Source organism: Castor canadensis, chromosome 9 (assembly GCF_047511655.1).
Source record: "Castor canadensis chromosome 9, mCasCan1.hap1v2, whole genome shotgun sequence".
Lineage (NCBI taxonomy): Eukaryota > Metazoa > Chordata > Mammalia > Rodentia > Castoridae > Castor > Castor canadensis.
This window is the reverse complement of record NC_133394.1, coordinates 134,566,154-134,590,292: the sequence shown is the minus strand read 5'-3', so window position 1 is coordinate 134,590,292 and position 24,139 is coordinate 134,566,154. Positions and strand designations below refer to the sequence as shown.

The following is a 24,139-nucleotide window of genomic DNA, read 5'->3' as shown; positions in this document are numbered from 1 at the left end:
TTGTTTTATCTGTCTATCTATGTATCATTTATCTGTTTATTGTGGTACTGGGTTTTGAGCTCAGGACCTCATGCTTGCTAAGCAAGTACTCTATCATTTGAGCCATATCCCCAGTCCTTTTGCTTTCAGTTTGTTTTTTTAGATAGGTTCTCACACTTTTTCCCAGGTGGGCTTGTGATTCTCCTACCTCCACCTTCCAAGTAGCTGGGATTATAGATGAATACCACCATGCCCACCTTGTTTCTGATAGGGTCTCAATAACTGTTTTGCTTGGGCTAACCTTGAACTGTGATCCTCCTGTCTCTGCCACCTCAGTAGTTGGGATTGCAGGCATGCACCATCATGCCAGGCTTGTCTTACTTTACTTTAGTTACTGCTTTAGAAGTTACTGCATTTATTCTTGAAAAGTTATGACTTATATAAAGTATTACTTTTACTATTTTCCTATAATGTGTTGGTAGAACTTAGAACATTTTACCCATGTACCCCTCCTTCTTTTTTGTATTAATAATAATATTTTATTATTTTGGTGGTACTGGGATTTGAACTCAGAGCCTTATGCTTGTTAGGCAGGCACTCTGCCACTTGAGCCTTGGTCCCAGCCCTTTTTTGCTTTAGTTACTTTTCAGATAGGGTCTCATGTTTTTGTCCAGGGCCTACCACAGACCAAGATCCTCCCATTTACAACCTCCTGTATAGGTGGGATTACAGGTGCACCACCACACAGATTGTTTGTTGACATGGACTTTCACTAACTCTTTGCTCAGGCTGGCCTCAAACCACAATCCTCCTAATTTCTGCCTTGCAAGTAGCTGGGCTTACAGGCATGGGCCACCATGCCCAACCTCTTTTGTATTTTTCTTGACAGGCATTTTAAATCCATGTATATTTCACATCCCATGAGATACTGCTATTACTGTTTTGCAGCATTAGCATTCAGTCAACATTTATTCACTATTTTTATTCCCTTAATTGCTCTCCCTCCTCCCCTTTTCAAACAGTTTTTGGTGGGTTTCATTATGCTGTGTTATATATTATCATACTTTGATCATTTTCACACCCCTAGTACATTTTCTTTCCTCTTCACTCCTCCTGCTGATCCCTGTCCAGACAGTCTCCCTTTTATCTCATGTTCCATATTATTATTATCATTATTTTAGGTATAGATTCCACTTAGGAAAGAAAATATGATATTTGGCTTTTTGAGCTTGGCTCACTCAACATGATCTCCAGTTCCATCCATTTTCCTGCAAATGACATAATTTCATCTTCTTTATGGCTGAATAGTACTTCTTTTTGACAGAATAATATATATATATAATATATAGACCATATATGATATATGATAATATGTATATATATATCTCTAGTATATACCATATATGATATATGATTTTGTATATATATATATATATATATATATATCATATTTTCCTTATCCATTCATAAGTTGTTGGGCACATACGCTGATCACACAGCTTGGCTATTGTGAACAGAGCTACAATGAACATGGGTGTGCAGGTTTCACTCTTGTATGTTTATTTATACTCCTTTAGATATATGTGTAAGAGTAGGATGGCATGGCATAAAGTCAATTTGTCTTTAGTTTGTAATGAACGTGTACTGATGTCTGTAGTGGTTGCACTGCTAGTTTACATTTCCATCAGCATCGTATGTTGTTTGTTTTCTTGATGATAGCCATCCTGACTGGAGTGAGAGACAATCTCAGTGTCATTTTATTTGCATTTCCTTTATGGCTCTTATGCATTTATTAGCCATTTGTACCTCTTCTTCTGAGAACTGTTCCATTCGTTCACCCATTTGTTAATTGGATTATTTATTCTTTTGCTATTTAGCTTTTTGAGCTCTTTGTATATTCTGGATATTAGTTGCTTTTCTGTTGAATAGCTGGTGAAGGTTTTCTCCCATTCTTGGGTATCTCTTGATTCTGGCGATTATTTCTTTTAAAGTACATAAACTTTTTTTAATTCATTTATTCACATATGCATACATTGTTTGGGTCATTTCTGCACCTTGCCCTCCACCCCCCACTCTCTCCCCCGCATCCCCCCTCACTTCCAGGCAGAACCTGTTCTGCCCTTATCTCTTAATTTTGTTGAAGAGAAGACATAAGCATAATAAGAAAGACAAAGCATTTTTGCTAGATGAGTTAAGGGTAGCTATACAGAGAGATTCCTAGCATTGCTTCCATGTACAAATATGTTACAACCCAAGTTGATTCATCTCTAACTGATCTTTGTGCTGGTTCCTGATCCTCTTCTCATGTTGACTTCTGCCACTTTAAGGTTTCTGTATTAGTTTCTCTGCAGTGGGGACATCAAACGCTTTCATGTTTTGGGTTTTCTACCTATCCCCATACCTCCCGTATGTGCTCTCCCCTTGTTATGTGATCCAAGTCCAGCCACATTGCTGTATTTGCCCTCAATCTAAAGTCCGTATAGGAGGGAGAACATATGATTTTTGGTCTTCTGAGCCTGGCTAACCTAGCTCAGAATGATGTTCTCCAGTTCCATCCATTTACTTAGGAATGATAAGATTTCATTCTTCTTTATGGCTGAGCACAATTCCATTGTGTACAAATACCACATTTTCTTGACGCATTCATCAGTAGTGGGGCATCTTGGTTGTTTCCATAACTTGGGTATTGTGAATAGCACTGCAATAAATATGGGTGTGCAGGTGCCTTTGGAGTAGCTTGTGTTGCATTCCTTTGGGTATATCCCCAGGAGTGGGATTGCTGGATCATATGGCAGATCTATGTTTAGATTGTTAAGAATCCTCCATATTTTTTTCCAGAGTGGTTGCACCAGCTTGCATTCCTACCAGCAGTGTACAAGGGTTCCTTTTTCCCCAAATCCAAGCCAACACATGTTGTTGTTGGTGTTTTTGATGATGGCTATTCTAACAGCGGTGAGGTGGACTCTTAGTGTGGTTTTGATTTGTATTTCCTTTATGGCCAGAAATAGCGAACATTGGGTGCATATAAGTTGATAATTGTTATTTCCTTTTGGTGTATTTCCCCTTTTATTAGTATGGAGTGTCCTTCTTTATCTTGTTTGATCAATGTAAGTTTGAAGTCTACTTTGTCTGAGATAAGTATTGATACCTCTGCCTGTTTTCGGGGGCCATTGGCTTGGTAGATCTTCTTCCAGCCTTTCACCCTCAGCCAGTCTTGTTTCTGTCAATGACATGGGTCTCCTGTAGACAGCAGATTGTTGGATCTTCCTTTTTAATCAAGTTTGCCAAACAGTGTCTTTTGATGGGGGAATTAAGTCTTTTAACATTCAGTGTTAGTATTGATAGGCATGTGGTGATTCCTGTCATTTAGTTGTCTTTGTTGTTTGAGGGTTTGATTATGTGCAGCTGAATCAGTGTTACTCTCTACTTTCTTGCCTTTTCTTCTCCTGTGGCTTAGTACTGCCTGCCCTTTCATGGTTTTGTTTGCTTTCACTTTCTGTGTGCAGAATTCCTTGAAGAATCTTTTGTAGTGGTGGCTTGGTGGTCATATATTGTTTTAGTTTCTGCTTATCATGGAAAACTTATATTGCTCCATCTATTTTGTATGATAGTTTTGATGAGTAGAGTATACTAGGCTTGAAGTTATTTTCATTCAGTGCCCAGAAGACCTCACTCCATGCTCTTCTTGCTTTTAAGGTTTCTGTTGAGAAATCTGCTGTAATTTTGATGGGTTTACCTTTGTATGTTATTTGTTTTTTCTCTCTTACAGCCGTCAATATTCTTTGTCTGTTCTCTGTGTCATGTTTCAATGATAATATGTCATGTGGTAATTCTATTTTGGTCAAGTCTGTTTGGGTCCTGGAGGCTTCCTGTACCTTAATGGGCATAGCTTTCTCTAGATTTGGGAAATTTTCTGTTATTATTTTGTTGAATATATTATGAATTCCTTTTGCTTGCACTTCTTCTTCTTCAATGCCCATGGTTCTCAGGTTTGGTCTTTTGATGGAGTCAGTGATTTCTTCCATATTCTTTTCACAGGTCTTGAGTTGTCTGACTAATAGTTCTTCAGTTTTTCCTTTAATTACCATTTCATCTTTGAGTTCTGAGATTCTGTCTTCTGCTTGTTCTAGTCTGCTGGAGTAGCCTTCCATTTTGTTTTGTATTTCTGTTTCATTCTTTTTTCTGAGATTTTCCATATCATGGGTCACTTCCTCTTTAATATTGTCAATTTTTGTCCTTAATTTATTTATCTCTCTGTTTATGGTGTTCTTTGTTTCATTTTGGTGTTTATTTAGGGCTCCTATGAGTTCATTTATTTGTTTCGTGTCTTCTCTTATTCTTTATTTTTGGTGTCTTGGAATTTCTTCAGTGCCTCCTGTACATTTTGCTTGACCATGTCTAGTATCGTCTGTATGCCATTCTCATTGACTACTTGCAGACTTTCTTCTTTCATGGTGTTCTTGTGGGCTTCATTGGGTTCCTTGGTATCATTTATCTTTGTTTTGTTGGAGTCTGGATCTTGGTATCCATTTTCTTCATTTTCCTCTGGATCCTGTACTAATTTATTTTAGGGGGCAGAATGGTTTCCATCCTTTTATCATCTTCCCATCATTCCCCTTGGTACTATTTCTGTCTCTGGTCTATGTTTAATTTAGTATTAGCTAACTTACAACAGTAAAACTAACAAAACCAAAAAAGAAGGAGAAAAAAGAAAAAGAAGGAAAAGAAAAAAAATAGGGAACCAAAGAAATCAACAGGGAGATATGGTGACAATCAGACAGCAAACAAACACTTAAAAGAGAAAAAAGAAAAAAAATTCCTGGTTCAGGAACAGTAGAATTTCACTTTTAGTAGTTCTGATGTTACTCCTTTAGCATCCAGTCCTGTTTGTCTGCGTCTCCTGGGCAGGTTTTTGGTGTCTGGTGGTGTTGGAGCCCTCCAGTGGCGGGCAGTGGCCTGGTGGGTCTGCAAGGTGGCGGCCAGTGTGCTGCTGGGCTGGTGTGCTGGTGGGCAGGCTGCAGCTTGGTGGGCCAGTGGGCAATGGTCTTGCAGGGCGGTGGCCTGGTGGGCTGGCAGAAGGTGGTGGCATAGAGGTGGTGGCCTGCCGCCTGCTCTTTCAGTGTATTCTGGCTTGGAGAAGTCTTCCACAGGCTAGGGGTTCAGGGTGCCGAAGTTTCAGTTCTCCCTGGTGCTTTACCTCAACCAAATGTGTCTCCAGCATCTCAGCAAGGTCCCTGATTCATGGAGCTCACAGTCTGCGTCTGTGTCCCAGTTGCCCTTTTGGATCCTCTCTTTACATAAACTTTTTAATTTGATGCAATCTTTCTTGTCAACTATTGTTCTTATTTTCTGGGCAATTGGAATTCTATTCAGAAAATAATTGCCTATGCCTATGTCTTTCTATGTTTTCCTGTTGTAGCTTCAAAGATTCAGATCTTACATAAAGATCTTTGATTCATTTTGAATTAATTTTTGTATAGGGTTAGAAAAAGGGGTCTAGTTTCAGTCTTCAACATGTCCTCCCAATCTCTGCCTTCCAAGTAGCTAGGATTATAGGTATGACCCACTGCACCTGACTCCTTTTGTATTACTTTTGACATGCATTTTAAATCTGTGTATATTTCACATCCCATGAGTTACTGCTGTTATTGTTTTGCAGCATTTTCAGTATTTATTCATTATTAATGTTTTTGGTAGTACTGAGGTTCAAACTCAGGGACTCACATGCTAGACAGGCGCTCCACCACTTGAGCTAAGCCCGAGTCCTTTTGCTAATCACAGTTTTATCCTTTTCATTTTTTCATCATTCTGTATTTCCCCTGGGATTATTTTTTTTCTACCATAAGAACTCTATTTAGTATTTCATTTAATGTAGATTTCCTAATGACAAATTCTGTCTCTCTGAGAGAGAGAGAGAGGGTGTGTGTATGTGTGTATGTGTGTGTGTGTGTGTGTGTGTGTGTGTGCAGGCTGAACTCAGGCACACTTAGTGCCCACTCTACCAAGGACGTACAACCTGAGTCCAAAATTACTTAGTTTTTATTTGTCTGATATCTTTGTTCCATCTTAGTTTTTCAAGGATGTTAACTTTTTCAGAATTGCAAACAAGAGATTCAGAAGCTGTATGTAATAAAATCTTATTTTATGATTACTTCCTTGAAGACATCTTTTTTTCTATTTTGAGCTCTACTTACATTACTTAAATGTGATCATTTATTTAATTATTCAACAAAATATTTACTGAGACTTTGCTGTATGTCAGATACAATTCTAGGCCCAGGGTATCCAACAAAATAAAATAAAGTTGCACCTTTATTGAGAGATGTTAGAATGAATAAATAAATAAATAAATAAATGAAGGCTTGAAATTCCTTATCCAAAACTTAGGCACCAGATATGTTTAGGAATTCATGTTTGTTTGTTTTCAAATTTTAGAAAGGAAAGGTAATTCATGTCTATTTTATATACCACTAAGTATTTGTATTAGAGCCTGATATACGTTATATACATTGTAATTATATACATGTAATTATACACAGTTATATTTTTGCAGCAAAATGTGTGAATATTTCACACTCGGAATGATGCATAAGGACTGTGTTAACTTATGTTAACTCAGGTCAGCCTAGGTTTTGCCACCAAATGAGGTGAAGTGAGTACAGGTTTTGTCATCAGTATTGTTGTAAAAGGACATTTACTTTCCAAGCTTTTCAGGTTTTAGGATTTCCAATGAAGGATTGTGGATTTGCACACATGGCATCAAGAGGTTAACTGCCTTACAGTAATAGAAAGCTGGACAGTGGAGGAGACAAAAAAGTAAAGCAGGGTAAGGAGAGGATTTCCTAAGGAACTCAAGATAATGTATTTGGCTGGCTCTTAAAAGACCAATAATTCATACTTTAAAAGAATATAATTACAGGTCTTTTAGAAGTAACAAAAGCAAGAATATGGCAAAAGCCTGTAGCCCAGCTGCTCAAGAGGTTAAGGCAGGGGGCTCACTTGAGTCCAGGAGTTTGAGGCCTGCCTGGGTAATAGTGAGACCCCTCTTAAAAAGAAAACAACAAAAAAAGGAAAAAGAAAAGAAAACTGCAATCTTGAACTTGAAAAAAATATACCAACTTTGCCTTAGTTCATATCAATTAGAACAGACATTTATTTAATAGAAATTATAACCAGTTTTGATAATATACTTTTAAGTGACTGACTGTTATTTGCCTTTTAAAATTTAATTAGGAGGATATTTTCCTGCTGGTTCATCTTCTGTATTGCTTCAATTTCTTCTGTTTGAGTATACTCAGAAATTGGCAGAATAACTTAATTAGAAAAATAAAATTGCATAGAAAATTTAAAAGCCAGATTTAAGTGATTTTTAGATTTTTCACTGTTACAACCTCTTCCATAATTCTTCTCTTTTAGCACATATAACTAAACATCAACTGTATTTTAACATATACTCTTATATAGCAAAATGGTTATATTTTTATTTTCTGAGTATTCCAGAGTTACTTTATTATGAAGTCAACCTGCATCTCAAAATTGAATTTGCTCATTCATCTTCTGGATATTAGGGTGATAGTTTAATTCCACATTTAATGTCTAGCACCACATCAGCATTGTCATTTTGTTTTGTCATGCATCATTTGTATTTAAAATGAACATTGTGTAAAAGTCCAAATGTTATTTCCATTCCATTAAATATTAAATAGGTCTTGTTACTCAGATTGTCATTATAAATAGTAGAATTGTGAACGGAAGGAACCTGAAAGAAGATAGGCTTTGGAGAGAGAAGGAATCATATATAATAGTTGTTGTAGAACCCCAGGGCATCTCAGTACTAGTGTCCCTTCCTGAAAAACATATGCAATTATATCTTAAATATATAGAATATACATTAGCATTAAAAGGTCTATGCCATGGTTAGAGGTTAATATCCTTTTTTCTTTGATACCTTTTTAGGCTAGGATTTGGCATATACTTGGGAAAAATCCAGATTGGACTACTGCAATTGATATATAATTTAATAACTCAGGAACTCCATATTTGGTAAAAAGCAGGAAGTGATGTCATCCTTATATTATACATTTCTACTTTGGCTGCTGTCTTGTCCTAAAATATTTAACCTGTTGAAATTACTATAAGGAACTAAGACAGACAAGAGAAAAATGGAGGGAATAAACCAATTCAGGATATAATACATATATATGGAAATGTCATAATGAAACTGTCTGTATAGCTATCGTAAGCAAACAAAAATGTCTTTTTTTCAAAAACAGAGAACAGAAAGGTAAAATAGGTCTGCCTGGGGGTTGGTACCAGTGGGAGGGAAGGATATAAAGAAGGGTGTAGGAGGGTGAATATGGTGGAAATGTTATGTACTTTTATAGGAAAATGGAAAAACAAGACCTGTTGAAACTATTCTAAGAAGGGAGGTTGGGAGAGAATAAGGGAGTAAAAAGGAATGATGGAGGGGGTGAATTTAACTAAGATATATTATAAGCACTATTGTAAATGTCACAATGTACAACAATAATATGTCAATAAAATTTTTTTAAACTCCTAGAAAGTAAGATGATAAATAAATGATGTTGTACAGTATTCCATAATAACAAAGTTCTTATCTTCATGGAATATGTATACTTGAGGGTAAGATAAACAATAAAATGTGAGCTTGCCTTGCCAAGGACATCTCATGTTATATTTTAGCATTGAATTGTTTGAAAAATATCATATAGGATTCCTGAGTTACTAAGAGCAAGTTGAAATGAGAGGGAGAAGGTGCGTTACTAAATGTGAACTGAAGACTCTTTGAGGCATAAGATAAATCATGAAAGGAAGCTTAGAAGTAAAGATGAAGTTGAAGGTAGACAAGGCAAACAATGCTAGCAGAAAAGTAAACTTCCAGTTTGAAACTAAAACTTATTCCTGGCTGCCATGTGTGTTCACTGGGACTAGTAGGAATACAGAAACAAGTCTGGCTGACAGTTTTAGAAAGAACCAAAAGTATTAGGAAGAAATGGAAGTATCTGATTCAGCATATTTTAATTGAACATCTCCTTTGTGGTGGTAATGGGCTCTTGAGAGAAATTAGACAGAAGTCCAAAACAAGCTAATAAGGTTTTTTGGCAGTTGCTGTAGGAAAGGGCAATATCCTTTTAAAAATTATTTAATGTATTTTTGAATTTTTATTAGCATATGTTCATTGTACAGGGGGATTCCAGATAGCCTTACGTTGTACATTGGTTAGGTCACCCCCACCATCTCCCCACCTGCCCCCTCCCTGTCTACTTAAAACAGTTGCAAGAGGTTTCATTGTTCTATTTCAAATATGTATATGAAGCCCATCAACCATATACTCTCATCTTCATCTCCTCCATTCATCCTCCTCCCTTCCATATATACCCCTTCCACAGTACTATTTTACAGTCCTGTCTTTCATTTTTCATTCCAAAGTCAGAGTTCTAAGGGGTTTCTTGATGTATCCCTGTGTAAATACTGTCCTTTGGTTAGTACTATCTCCTCTATTACTCTCCCTTACCGTTTTCCTCCTATCCATTATCATTCAACAGCTTTCATTAATATAATTATATCCTGTACCTGCACTGATGTTATGTATTTCAAGATTGTTGACTCTCTCATTCTCTTCCTTTCCCTCCTCCCCTGAGTTCCATAGAGTACTTTCACTGTTACAAACATGTTCTACATATAAGTGTGTATGTGATCATGTTTGGATCTATCTTTCACATATGAGGGAAAACGTGGTCTTTGTCTTTCTAAATCCGGCTTACCTAGCATGATGTCCTCCAATTCCATCCATTTATCTGCATGCGACATAATTTCATTCTTCCTTATAACTGAATAAAACTTCACTGTGTATACACACCACATTTTCTTAATCTATTCATCAATGTATGACTTCTGAGTTGCTTCCATAGCTTGGCTATTGTGAACAGTGCTATAATAAACATTGGCGTGCAAGTGTCTCTGTTTTATCCTGATTTCCATTCCTTTGGGTATAGAGCAATATCGTTTTTGAACCACTTCTCTCTTAGCTTTTTGTTTGCTTCCTTAAATATACTGTGAGTTCCACAACAGTGAGGGGGAGGACATCTTATTTTTCTTTTCATTCCCAGCAATGGGCACATAGTATGTGTTCAATTCATTGTTGAAAGAAGAATGCAAATGAATAGTGAAGATTCAAGAAGTCTTAGCTAGCACTCTGGGTAAGAAGATGGGAGTGAGTTCCCAGTGTATAAGCAGTAAGAAGGCTAAGTAGGAAGCTTCTGTTGTAGGGCTTTCTAGACAGATAAAATCATATAGGTTGGGTAGGACTAGCTTTTTAGAGGATTGGAAACTCCTGAATGCGTTTGTTTTGATTCTATAGGGAGTGAAAAGTTATTGAGCTATTTGAGGGGGGTCAAGTAGTGGAATTTATTTTAAGAACACTAATATGGCACTAGTGGGTATGATGGGTAGGATCAGAAGGGAGTCCTTTAGCCTCATCTTCTATTTTATTCCTTCATACATTCTACTGGATCTTTTGCTGTTCCACCAACAGTGCACAAAACTGTTTCCATGATTTTGCCCAATCTTTGCACTTAGCCTGTATTGCTTTGCTCCCTTTGTCCAGTTTCCTCAGTAAGAATTAATTATTCTTAGTTGGGAATGTAGTTCAGTGGTGGAGTGCTTGCCTACCATGTGCAAGGCCCTGGTTTGATCCCCAGTATAGCAAGATAAATAAAAATTAAGTGTTCCTTTTCTGTAGATGACACTTTTGTTATATAATCTTTCTTGTACTGATTATTTAAAAATTGGTCATCTTCCTTTCTGTACTGAGGAATGTGGACAATATTTTATTCCTCTTGTGTTTCCATGGGATTTTGTAAGTTACAGGTCAGTCTAAAGAATCTTTAGTATGTAAAGGAATTGATAAATAAATGCATTAATTAGAAGTACTTACCACATGATAGCTACTGTGCTAGATCTTGGGATACAGAGATGAAAGACTTTTCTTTAATAAACTAATATTCTAAGTGCAGTGGTTCTTAAAGTATAGTTTGAGGACTCCTGGTGGTCCCTAAGACCACTTCAGAGCAAAACTATTTTATAATAATGGTAATAATAATACTTTTGCCTTATTTATTGTGTAGATTTTTCCTGATTATAAAGTTGCTATTTTTCAATTAATTGCTCATGTGCAAATCAAGGAACAGGTACCAAACTGTACTTAGTAGTCATGATATTCTTTGCCACATACTTACAGTTGGGGTAATAAACCAGCTTTACTTGAATGTTCTCAACAAAAAAGTAAATGATCAAGCAAAGTTTGTTGCTTTAGGGAAAGCCATTATGTGTTGCCAATGATAAAATTTAAGCTTTAAGTAAAGATTAAGATTTTGGAAAACTTGTCTCCACTGTGAACTTGTGACTTTGTTGATGATATTAACAAATGTTACTTTTTAATATTGTTTAATGAAATGCTTCAACTGCTGAACATTGGAAACCAGTAGGCTTTAATATGCATGATATTACATAATCACATGCAGACAAAGCAGATAATAACTCCCCACTCAATCTTACTCTGTCTCTGAGTTTGACTACTTTGGGTGTAAGCAGAATCATATAGTATTTGTCTTTTTGTTGCTGCTTATTTCTTGTAACTTGATGTCTTCAAGATTCACCCACACTATAGCATGTGTCAGAATTTTATCCTTTTTAAAGGCTTATTAATAATCCATTGTATGTGTACATGAAATTTTGTTTATAGACATTTGGATTGTTTTTACCTTTTGGCTATCTATTGTGAATAATGATGCCCTGAACATTGCTATTCTGGTATCTGTTCAAGTCACTGCTTTTATTCCTGTGGGTACATCCTCAGAAGTAGGATTCCTGAATCATATGTTAGTTATATGCTCAATTTTAAAAAGAAGCACATCATACTAATAAACTATTGTTTTTAATTGCTTCTGTTTTAATTTAATGCTGTAAGTATTAGTACATATAATCCACATAAACGAAAGGACTCTGGAGTCCTCAATAATTTTTAAGAGATTAAGGATCCTGATACTGAAGAGGTTCAGAATAAACATTTTAGTGGAATGAGTGAAGAAGGCCATTTGGAAGCCAGAACAGTCAGAGACAAGGTGGATGAGACTCTGTTCAGAGAAAAATGGCCAGGGTGACAGGAAGACTTATATAAAGGGAACTTGTAGAACCTAGGAATGTATGTGTCCTTGAGAAAAGATGCTTCAGGGAAGACATAGTAGCTGATATTTGAACGTTTCTCACAAAAAGGGATTAAACTTACTTTCTGTGACCCTAGGGTGTGTGTGGGATTAGTGGTGGTGGATGTTGAGGGGAGTAAATTTGAGCTTATAATAAGGAAGGGATAACTAAGGTAGGGATAGAAATAGTTTCTAAGCTGGAAAACTAGAGTTTCTAAGAGTTTCGCAGCCAGGAAATCTCTTGGAGAGGGCAATCAGGCTTTCAATGGTTAGTTGATATAGAAGAACTTTATAGTCCCTTCTGACTGATTCCACAGAATGCCTGATAAAGTCCAAGTTTCACATCAGGCATAGTGAGGAATGGAGAAGACAGGGCTTCATTAAAGAGAATTAAAGGTTGCTTGCAACCCTGTTTTATAGACCTCCCTATGTCCTAGTTTCTCCTTCCTGGAGTATTGGCCTCAGCTTACCTCCCAGCATCTTTAGCCCAGCTGCCTCTTCAGCTGAGTTACATCTTTCATTTCCTTTACTCACCAAGATTAGAAATTTAAGCTCACTAGTAGGCCAAGGCTTTGGATTAAGACTGTTCTATTAGGAATAGAAACTGGATGTGTGTGTGTGTGTGTGTGTGTGTTGGTAGGAAGAAGCGCATGTGTTTTTCGAGGTGCAGAGGGTGGAGGATAGCAGAATCAACATAAATAAATCGGTGAAGGATGTGTGCAGGATGAAAGCTGTACCTTCCTGCTAGAGTGGTATATTTTAGCTGTTATAGTGAGCTAGAGGCATTTTGTTTAAAAGAAGGCTTATGTTTTGTTGTAGATATTTTAAAAACATCCACCTTCGATTCCCATTACCCTCTTGTAAACATTTACAAATAGTTAGCCCATTGCCCTCTGGGTATACTTTATGTTTTATAACACAATTTTAATTTATATTGGAATACACAGCCTAAAATAACGGAAAAAAAATTCTATTTGAGTTTCACAATATCTTAGTTTACTCATTATTTCCCTATTAAATAAAGAAGAAAACTAAGATGCAGAGAGGTTAAGTGACTTGATCAAGCTAATAAAGGATGCTGGGAGATAATTCCAGATCTTTTGATGCCAAATCCCACTTTTATTTAGTCCCAAGTGGTTTTGAAACTGTATTCTATTATGTCCAAGAATTCTTAAAAGTTCTATTCATTTAAAAAACTTAATTTGAAAGTATATTAAGAGTAAATATTCTTTCAAGTGCATTAAGTATCAAGTATTTAGTGCATAGTCTAATACTCTGCTTCCAAATTAACTTGTTTCTGGATGGATCCCAGAAAAAAAGAACTGCTGCCTTTATCTCTTTTCATGTTTGTGGCAGCTTACAAATGTGCTACTGATGAGGAAGTATGTCATTCTACACTGATCTTTTAAAGTATTTGGTCTTGCACATGTTTGCTCATGGTAAATTGTACAAGTGAGGACACTGCTGCAAAGTACAAGTGTGTGTGTGCTCAACATGGGCCTCCATAGCTGCTGCATATGACTCATGAGCCAAAAACATGCCATGGGTAGTAATGCCATGTTATGTGTAGTTTAGCAGTTGTGAATAATCAGAAGCTCTATGTCTGATTTTTCTATTTATGATAAATCATTTTGGGGTTTATCTTCAAAATAAAAATTTACAACTCCTTCTCTTTCAAATTCCTGCATCAGTTTAATTTGGGATTGTGTTGAGATTGCCAGGAAGCTGTAAGAAACATTAATACCTCTGTGAATCAGGAGTTTTGTCTCTGCTGAGCAACTAAAACAAAATACAGAAATAAATTAGATGCTGAGGCTGTTTTAGAATGAAGTATCTTTTTAATATTATTCATAACATTAGTTAATGAGAAAAGGCTCATTTCTTTTATTTTATAGTAATACCACTTTGAATGTGTTTTATGCAGTAGATTTCCTAATAGTGTTTAGATTTCATTTTCAAAAAGAATCATGCTATAGAATCATGGTTCAAATCCTCTGTGCCTTACCATATTGTTCTACTTTGTGTGTGTATGCGTGCGTGTGTGCGTGTGTGTGTGTGTGTGTGTGTGTGTGTGTGTGTGTGTGTGTATGTGAAGGAGTACTGGGGATTGGACCCAGACCCTTGTGGGCAAGCACTCTAACATTGAGCAATACCCCCAGCCCACTGTCATGTTTATGTTTTTCACATTTCTGAAGATTTTTATAAATAGATTGGATGTTTAATGAATTTGGTTTGCCTTTGTTACATATATTTTGGAGGTCTAGCAACCTTGAAATATTGAAAATGTTTAGAAAGAATAACCAGTTTTTTCTTGTGAGGTTCTCTAAATTGTGCTCTCTGTGAATCATTTCCAAATACAGACTAATAAAAGAAAGCTTATTTCCTTTTGCTGTGGTCCCTTTGAATAATGAACAGCTATTTTACAGCTTTTAAAGTCTTTCCTGGGAATAACAGACATTTCAGTTAAAAATAATTTTATGAAGTTCCTTATTTATTTTGGGAGGAAATTGGCCCAAAAGGCTAAAAGGATATAATTTTGTCAAGTAACAACTAATGGCAGGGTAATACTGGGGAAGGAAAATTGAGTAAGACCTGGTCCTTCTCCTTGAATTTATAGTCTAGTCAGAAAGATTAACAAGTGAGTTGAACCTTACATTGTAATCTGGTAAATGCTATAACAGAGGAACCTGTTCTAATTTTGCTTGGTGATGGCATTTGGAAAAAGAGGTGATATTTGAAGGATGTCTTGGAAGCTAGCATGTGTTTGCTTCAGCCATATCGCTTCCATCTAAAAAAATGATGCAAATAAAAGCTTGGAGCCCTTAAGGTACTCGATCGATAGTTGGGAGATTGGAAATAGAGTTCACTGACTAGAGAGTAGAGTATGTGAAAAAGTAGAGGGTGTTTTTAGCTTGGTGAAGCAGTAGCAGGAGATGAATCTGTGGTGATAAAATTGGTCTACATTGTAAGGGCCACATATGCCTGTTGAAAAGTTTAGACTTATGTGCATATTGAGTGCCACAGCCAGGACAGACTTACATTCCAAACAATGTATGCACATATGAATAAATGAATAAAAAAAATTCCAGAAAGAAAACATTGGAAGATAGCTTGGCAAGACAGACACTGACTCATTCAGTCAGTAAACACCTGTTGAGCATCTACTGTGTAAAAGTAACTGTTCTAGGCACTTGAGATATAACAGTGAAAAAGACAAAGCCTTAGTGGGGCTCACCACTTCCTGTGTAATGAAGCAGATAATATACCAAGAAACGTAGTAAACAGATCGATCAGACATTTGGAGGTAATAAATGCTAAGAAAGAAGAATAGACTAGGGTGGTTTGGGAATGCCAGGTAGGGAATGGCTGGAATTTAAGCCAAGTGGCAAGGTGTCCAGTTCAGAAGCTGGTAGTAATCCAAATAAGTGTTGAGGACTAGTCTAGAGGTGGGACTTTAAAATGAAGAAAATGAACAGATTGGGAGATATATTTCTTTTTTTCTTTTTTGAAACATTTTACTGTAAAATAAATACAAGCTGTACAAGTCTGTGCATTGGCCTTTCTTTCTTTCATTCTTCCATTTTTTTTTGTACTACCGGGGCTTGAATGCAGAGTCTCGTGCCTATTAGGCAAGTTGTCTACCACTTGAGCCACACCCTCAGTCCATATATGTATTATTTTAAGGTGATGACTTTGTAACAACCACCCTGTAAAGGAGTGACTCTTTGGCACACCAGAAACCCCTCTATTTGCCCTGTTCCCATCACAAACCCCTCCCTCTCTTGACAACCTGATATTTATGGTAATCACCTTCCTAAATTCTCAATAATTTTATTAACCAACCACATATCTCTTGGTATGGCTTAGTCTTGTCAATTAAAATTTTTTGGATGTCTTTTAAGTCTTTTTGAATATTTAGTTTTTCTCCCTTTCTTTTTTCTTTCTAATTTATCAGCTGAAGAATTGGGAAATTAGATATTAGAATTTCCCATGAATTTTTCTGTTTGTAAACTCAGGGTACAGTTCAACATATTCTTCTGTCTTTTGTATATCTTGTCAACTGGCAGCTGAACCCCAGGCTTCACCAGACTCAGGTGTCATCCTTTTGTAGAATGTTCTTTCATTGAAAAGCACATACTGTCTGGTTATTTCTTTTGCAATGTTAATAGCTGTTTTTGCTCAATGCCTAGAATTAGCAATTCATTGGGGTTGCAAATTTGTGATATTCTAATTATATATGTTATATTTTTATAAGGAAATACTTCCCTTCATTTACTATTTGGTTATCCAGTTATACACTTCTTAGAGCAAGACAGACTAAATGCTTTTTCCTGTATTTATGGTTTTCATGATAAGAGTTAGTTATCTATCATCCACAATTTGGATTACTCTGACAGCATTTTCTCCTCAGTGTGACTTTGTCAGAAAAGGGGGAGCTGATTGGTCAGTTTTAAGAATTTGTAGCTGCCAAGGAACTAGAGAAAAGGTTAGATTAAAAAGAATTAACCTAGAAGGTAACACCCATGCACAGGAAATCAATGTGAGTCAATGCCCTGTATAGCTATCCTTATCTCAACCAGCAAAACCTCTTGATCCTTCCTATTATTGCTTATACTCTCTCTACAACAAAATTAGAGATAAGGGCAAAATAGTTTCTGCTGGGTATTGAGGGGGGGAGCGGGAGGGGGTGGAGTGGGTGGTAAGGGAGAGGGTGGGGGCAGGGGGGAGAAATAAACCAAGCCTTGTATGCACATATGAATAATAAAAGAAAAATGAAAAAAAAAAAAAAAAGAATTTGTAGCTGCCAAACTGCTCCAGTCTCTTCATACCTTACCGGTGATGTATTGAATTAGGCAAAGCTCCTCCCGGCTTTAGCTCCTGTTCTACAGTTGGCTCGTCATGTTTTCAGAGCAGAATTGCTTGCTTTTGGGGGGCTCTTTTGTTTTCACATTCATCAGGTATCCCATACCTTCCCTCCACTTTCTTCCTTTACAGATAAAATACTGTATATGTCTTGTGACTGTTGGTTTGTGGAAGATATATTATTACCTAGTTTTATTGTAAATGTTTCCTTAGGATTTTGGTTTTGCTGTCTAGTTACTTGGTCTGTTTTTATGTGGAAATCAGGGAGATTTTCTTTTAAAAGCCCATCTTCCCAGAAAGAGTTTGAGTCCATCTTCCCAGAAAGAGGTTGAGTCACAGTACTGAGAATAACTCAGAAATTTCTGACTTGGAAGTTCTGGTGGGTGGTAATTTCATTGATAAAGATTTAAAAATGAAGAAAAGGAGTGTTAGTAAGTGGAAAATAAGAGCAATTTTTGATCTTAGTTTTGAAGTGCTTATGAAATACCTTACAAATGTGTTCTTAAGAGCAGTGCTTCTACAACTTGATAGAGCTAAGTGAGGAAACGTTTATAATTGAGAGTAATCAAGACCATTACCCATAGGAAAATAGGTTATTAGTGGTAAAAACTGCAGTGTAAAAAACCCACAAAATCTAGAGTATACATTTGAAAATGAAAGAGACATTAAAAATAAACATGCATAAGCTAGTAATGTTATGCACTTTTCATAAATGTGCACACAACTGTGTCTTCCCAAAGAGGAAGACCCTGTTCAAAGACCCACTTACACAGCTGCCCCTGGTGTTTGTTCATGAGGTGTCAATGCCGCGTATGTTGGGTCGAATAGGAACAGAATGAGTCTATTAGATTAGAAGTGTTTCCTGCTCGAGGCCCTAGAAAAAGTTCAGTATTCATAAGCTTGCAAGTGTTTATATTTTGAGTAGGCTGTAGTGTACTATCATGGATCCTCTATTTTAAAAGTAGAAAATCTTTTCTCAGGTACCATAAATTTCAAAGAGATTTTTTCAAATTGTACTCACATTTGGATGTACCTTTTTAAAATATTTATTAGGAGACAAGGGTGGGGAAGGGAAATTTTTTTTTAATTAGCATTATTTAATAGACCAAATGATTCACTTTTGATCTCTTTTCTTTTTCAAAAAACTAGGCCAGTCTTCAAAGACCTGAAATTAAACTTGAATCACTAAAAGAAGATATTAAGGAATTCTTCAAAATATCAGGTTTGTACTTTTCCCCCCTAATTCTTTAAGTATCCCTAGCCTTCAAATTACTTTGAAATTGTGAAAAACTCTAGCTGAATAAGTTTCTGTTTGGGGAGAATAAGAGCTATCATACATTTCAATAAAATGGTGCAAAAATATAAAAACATTGTAGGAATGAGTGCTTTGCAATAATCAGCTTTAAATGCTGTTTATTTTTCTGGTCAAAATATGTCCCACATGTGGCAAGCATATACTTAGTTAAGTAACTTGTCTTTTTAGTTTTCAGGTGTGGCTTTTTTTCTTTATGCCTTATTTTTCTGTCTCTTTTCTGTGCTTTCAAAGGAAATAAAAAGAAAATCTTGGGTTTTTTGTAGAACAAAATGAAAGTTTTCTTATTCCAATTCCTGGACCTGAGATATTAAGTGGAAGTAACTAATAGTAATCTGCTTCTGTTGTCTAGGAGTTTACTGCCTACTAATTATAACTAGTTATCAGTACCACATTGTTTCTTGCCCTTTCTCTTGGCACACTTGTCATAACAATAGTAGTAAACCATCCAAAGATCCTGACATTCCCTGAGCACTTTAATAGTGGAAGAGGAAAACATTCCTCTCCACTTAAGAAAATAGTGCAGGAGTTTTTTTTAAAGATAGTATCATGTTGATGACTTTGTATCTCAGTATTAACCCAGAATTCTGGTATTTGTATAGGAAATAATGCCTTAATACCACTTTATAGAGTATTTGGTAGTTAACAAAGTTCTTTCACAAATGAATATGATGCCAAAAATTTAGTGAGCTAAATTTCATTATGATATATGTTTACTTCAAAATAATATGTTCATCTATACTTTTTTTTCCTCTTAAAAACAGGCTGGGAGAAGAAACTTCAGAATGCAGTTTATAGTGAACTGAGTGTGTGAGTTTTTTCCATCTGTTTTTGAGATCCTACTTTGCTTAGCTATGTTTACTTTGTAAGAAATAAAATCAGAATTGCTGTGTATTTTCATTGCCTTATTATTTCTCATTAGTTATGTAGCATTTTAAATAACTTAATGAAATTAAAAATTACTAGTCTTGCCTGAGAACTAACAATGAATAGGTAGGTTTTTAATTACCCAAATTTTTATATTAATAATTAACTCACCCAGCATAATTAGAGAGTGAGGTATTTCTTTTAATATTTCAGATAATTGAAGCTTATAAGCATTCTTTTTATTCTTGTGGTTTTGGACATTAAACTTTTTTCTGTCTTTATAAACTAACCATTCTAAACATAATTACCTTTTTTTCTATATGAATTTGGTGTCATTACTAAGAACCTCAATGTTTTTGTTTATCTAGATTAACTGTCAAGGTCTATGTAAGATGTATAGAACTATTTGCCATTACAAAGAATGCAGTTCAAGAATATTAGCTTTCATGTTTATTAACACTCCATTATGCACCACTTATTTATTGGGTGTCTCTCATGTGCCAGTACTTTGCTAGGCACTGGAATATAGTATAGAAAAATAAACAGAATTCCTGCCCTCATGCTGCTGGCTCATGTTGGACCAGGGATTCGTGAGAATTTAGTTTGTGATTATTGGAACATGGTTGCATTGCTCTAACCTTATGAATAATTTTAACTTGACTTATGTATTGAGAGAGATTACAGAACCATTGTGTTTTCCTGTTGCCTTTTCTAGCTGTGATTTCATGCCAGTCTGCACTTCGGTCACTATGTCCCAATTATTCTGGGTTTTCCTGCTCTTTAAACATCCCAAATATTCCTACCTCAGAGTGTTGTGCTTGCTGTCTCTCTGCCTGGAACATTCTTCCCCCAGATCTTTGCATGGTTTTCTTCTGCTCACTCATGTTTTAGTTCAAGCATCAGGTCTCCAGAGAACTTCATTGCCTTCCAAATTACTTCTGTTTCACTATCCTATTTTCATTTTCTATGGCACTTATTACTATTGGATATTATTCTATATATTTGTTTTCATAATTATTGGCTGTCTTGCTTCACTAGGATGAGATAGGGGTTTATTTTATTTTATTTTTTTTGGTACTAGGGTTTGAAATCAGGGCATTGTGCTTGCAAGGCAAACACTCGACCACTTGAGTCACGTGTCACGCTTAGGGATATTGTCTTAATCACTATCGTACGCTTGAGCTTAGAATGGCTCAAATATTATTTTCTTATAAAACTATATATTGATTATAAAATATAACGTTACTTAGAAAACGGAAAGAATTCGTAATACATTTAAAATTTTAAATTATGTTATATTTGTGAATTTATGTATTATATATTAAAACATGGTTCTTATCAGAAGTAGTACTTATAATTTATAACATAAAAATATAATGTAGAAAAGGAAACTGGGAGAAATGAAATTAATTGATATATTGCCAAGATAATGGATTTTTTTAACCTTAAAAATTCCTCTGAATGTTATATTCCTAGGCTAAAAGCAAGTTATGATGATTTTCATGTGAACATTTATAGAGATTACTTCAATTTGTGAATTCAGCCTATAATGTAATTTAACTTTTAACATGTTATTAAATTTTAATCTAGAACTTCTGTACTATTATGAGCTGCTTGTGGTGGCACATGCCTGTAATCCTAGCACTTGTAACCTGAGCTACATAGTGAGACCCTGTCTCAAAACCAAAAAATATTACTATGATAAGAATTAAGTTTAGACCTGGCATCTGTATAAACATGTAGAACTGCTAACATATATTCTATTTCATCTATGACACAGATTATAATGGTAAGTAAGAGGACTAATTATCAGGAATAATGTATAATATTTAGCTGCCTCTTTTTGCTTCTAGGTATCCTTTACCTAATCATCCTGCTGCACCTCCTGAGCATCTTAAAGAGCCTTTGGTATACATGAGAAAAGCACAGGTTGGCTCTTGTTCATTTTCATTTTATTTTTCTGTGTCAAGAAATGTAATGCAGAGTAAGATTCATATTGATGTTAGAAGTATATATTATTTATCATATGAAAGACTCTGTAAGAACCACTTAAGTAATTTTAATAATACTTGCATATGCTTCCTTTAACCAAGGATCATAACAACTTAACTATAGTAACAGTGAAAAACTGGATACAAGGGAAAGAAATCATGTACCACACTGACCTAAAATTTAAATAAAAGTATTATATGACAGTCTGTTCCTTTTGACCTGTGATATTAAAAGAATGAAATGTAAATGAGCTGACACTTTCCTTTACAATTTTGGCCTTTGTAGGCAGCATCACTGATACTGTATTTGAAATATATTTGTCCTCACAGCAGTCTGTTACGTACAAATGGGCTGGCAACAACTTAGAATCCCTTTAAAAGGATAAAATAAAATAATTTAGACAGAAAACCACAAGAAGCTGTTAAAATAGAAATTCAATAACTGTATCACATACTCCCAACTCTTGTAACTACTTTTCACCTGGGCATAGCCTTGTCTACCTTCTTTTGGCACAGCACTGTTCATGAGCCTTCCTCTCAGGGCTGGATAGGGCTCTGTGACTGCCACTGCTAAGGCACTTTGTGGGCATCACAGTCAGAGTGATTGAGCATTTACTCTCCAGCATGGGCTCAGAAACAAACTTTTAAAACTTTTCATTATGCAAAATTTCAAATATATCCTAAAGATCTTCCATGGATCCATCACTTAGCTTCAACAACGATCACATTTCTGCTGCTGTTGCAATTTTTCTGTTGTTTTGAGTTACTGGTTCTACAAAAGTACATTTTAAGCAGATTTTTATTTTCATTTAAAAAAAAACCTTCAAAATTAAATGGTGAGACAAGGCAATATAAATAAAAAACATGGAGATGTTTGAGGAAATATGTAATATATTTCTTTTTCTAGGTGGTTTTTCTGAGGGCAGTGTATTAGTTACTTTTGCATAGCTGTGACCAAAATACTTGACAGAAGCAAAATTTATTTTGCTCAAGGACATTGCATATTTAAACCATAACAGGCCTTATGGCATTTATTTATCAATTTGTCACAAAAGTATAACAGTTATATAATACATGTGTGAAAGACTTATGGCCTTTTGTTATAAAGATTGAAGCTCCAGAAAATAAAACTAAGAAGGTTAGGTCTAATGTTTTTTGGAAGTTTCCAAAAAGTATAGCAAAAGTATAGAGGAACGTACAGATAAAGTATACCTAGCATAGTAGATGTAAGAAAAAAAGCACAGATGTTGGTTTCCTATCATTACTGAAAGGAGAGAGAGATAAATGATAAGTTTTTTCTTAAAACCTACTGCTGGTTGCTGATGCTGTACGTGAATGATGAGCGTGTGTGTTGTGTATCTGGATGGCACTCCTCTCATTCCTTTCCAGCTCACTCACTAGATCAGGGATTGGGAAATTACGGGCTAAAGCCAGCCTGCCACCTAGTTTTAGAGGGCTGGCAAGTTAAGAGTTTAAAAAAGTTTACCTGATTTAAAAAAATCAAAATAAGAATAATATTAAAAATATTACCCTATACACTAGCAGAGTAGCCAAAATTGAATTTGGACTGGCAGATGATAGTAAGATTATGGAGAATCTGAATTCTCATACTTGCTGGTGGGAATGTAAAATAGTATAATCACTTGTCTGATGGTTTCATATGAAAAAAGAATATGCATGTCCTATAACCCACAAATCCCAACCCTAGGTATTTGTTCAAGATATTGAAAAACCAGTGTCCATGAAAGGACTTGTACAAGAATGTTCAAGTTCAGCTTTATTGATATGAGCCCCAACCAGGAAATATCCCAGCAGTCTGTCAGTTGGAAAATAAATAACAAACCGTGTCCTTCCCACAGTGGATTCCTAGCAAGTATAGAAGTAAAGAAATTCAGAAATAAAGAAAAACTATTGATATACACCATACCATGAATAAATCCAAAACATTATATTGAGTAAAAGAACTTTACACGGAGAGTATATATTATTAAAATTACATGAAGTTCTGGAATGGGGAAATTAAAGTATAACTGTTTCAGATCAGTGCCTCTGAGAGTTTGAAGGTGGAGATTTACTGGAAGAAGCATGTAGGAATTTGCTGTGAGTGATAGTCATGTTTGGTGTCTTTTTTTTTTTTTTTTTCATTTTTCTTTTATTATTCATATGTGCATACAAGGCTTGGTTTATTTCTCCCCTCTGCTCCCACCCCCTCCCTTACCACCAACTCCACCCCCTCCCGCTCCCCCCCTCAATACCCAGCAGAAACTATTTTGCCCTTATCTCTAATTTTGTTGTAGAGAGAGTATAAGCAATAATAGGAAGGAACAAGGGGTTTTGCTGGTTGAGATAAGGATAGCTATACAGGGCATTGACTCACATTGATTTCCTGTGCGTGGGTGTTACCTTCTAGGTTAATTCTTTTTAATCTCACCTTTTCTCTAGTTCCTGGTCTCCTTTTCCTATTGGCCTCAGTTGCTTTAAGGTATCTGCTTTAGTTTCTCTGCATTAAGGGCAACAAATGCTAGCTAGTTTTTTAGGTGTCTTACCTATCCTCACCCCTCCCTTGTGTGCTCTCGCTTTTATCATGTGCTCATAGTCCAATCCCCTTGTTGTGTTTGCCCTTGATCTAATGTCCACATATGAGGGAGAACATACGATTTTTGGTCTTTTGAGCCAGGCTAACCTCACTCAGAATGATGTTCTCCAATTCCATCCATTTACCAGCGAATGATAACATTTCGTTCTTCTTCATGGCTGCATAAAATTCCATTGTGTATAGATACCACATTTTCTTAATCCATTCGTCAGTGCTGGGGCATCTTGGCTGTTTCCATAACTTGGCTATTGTGAATAGTGCCGCAATAAACATGGATGTGCAGGTGCCTCTGGAGTAACAGTCTTTT

At 35.8% G+C, this 24,139-nt stretch overlaps 1 protein-coding gene across 4 annotated transcripts in view; it reads left to right on the top strand.

Moving 5' to 3' along the window:
- Window positions 1–24,139, top strand: part of Tbc1d19 (TBC1 domain family member 19) — a 151,079-nt gene that overhangs the window by 5,192 nt on the left and 121,748 nt on the right. For all 4 annotated transcript variants that reach the window (XM_074042503.1, XM_074042504.1, XM_074042505.1 and 1 more), the window contains exons 2-4: window positions 18,216–18,288; window positions 19,143–19,188; window positions 21,099–21,174. In XM_074042503.1, coding sequence (XP_073898604.1) covers window positions 18,216–18,288; window positions 19,143–19,188; window positions 21,099–21,174 — 195 coding nt within the window. The remainder of the gene's footprint in view (window positions 1–18,215; window positions 18,289–19,142; window positions 19,189–21,098; window positions 21,175–24,139) is intronic.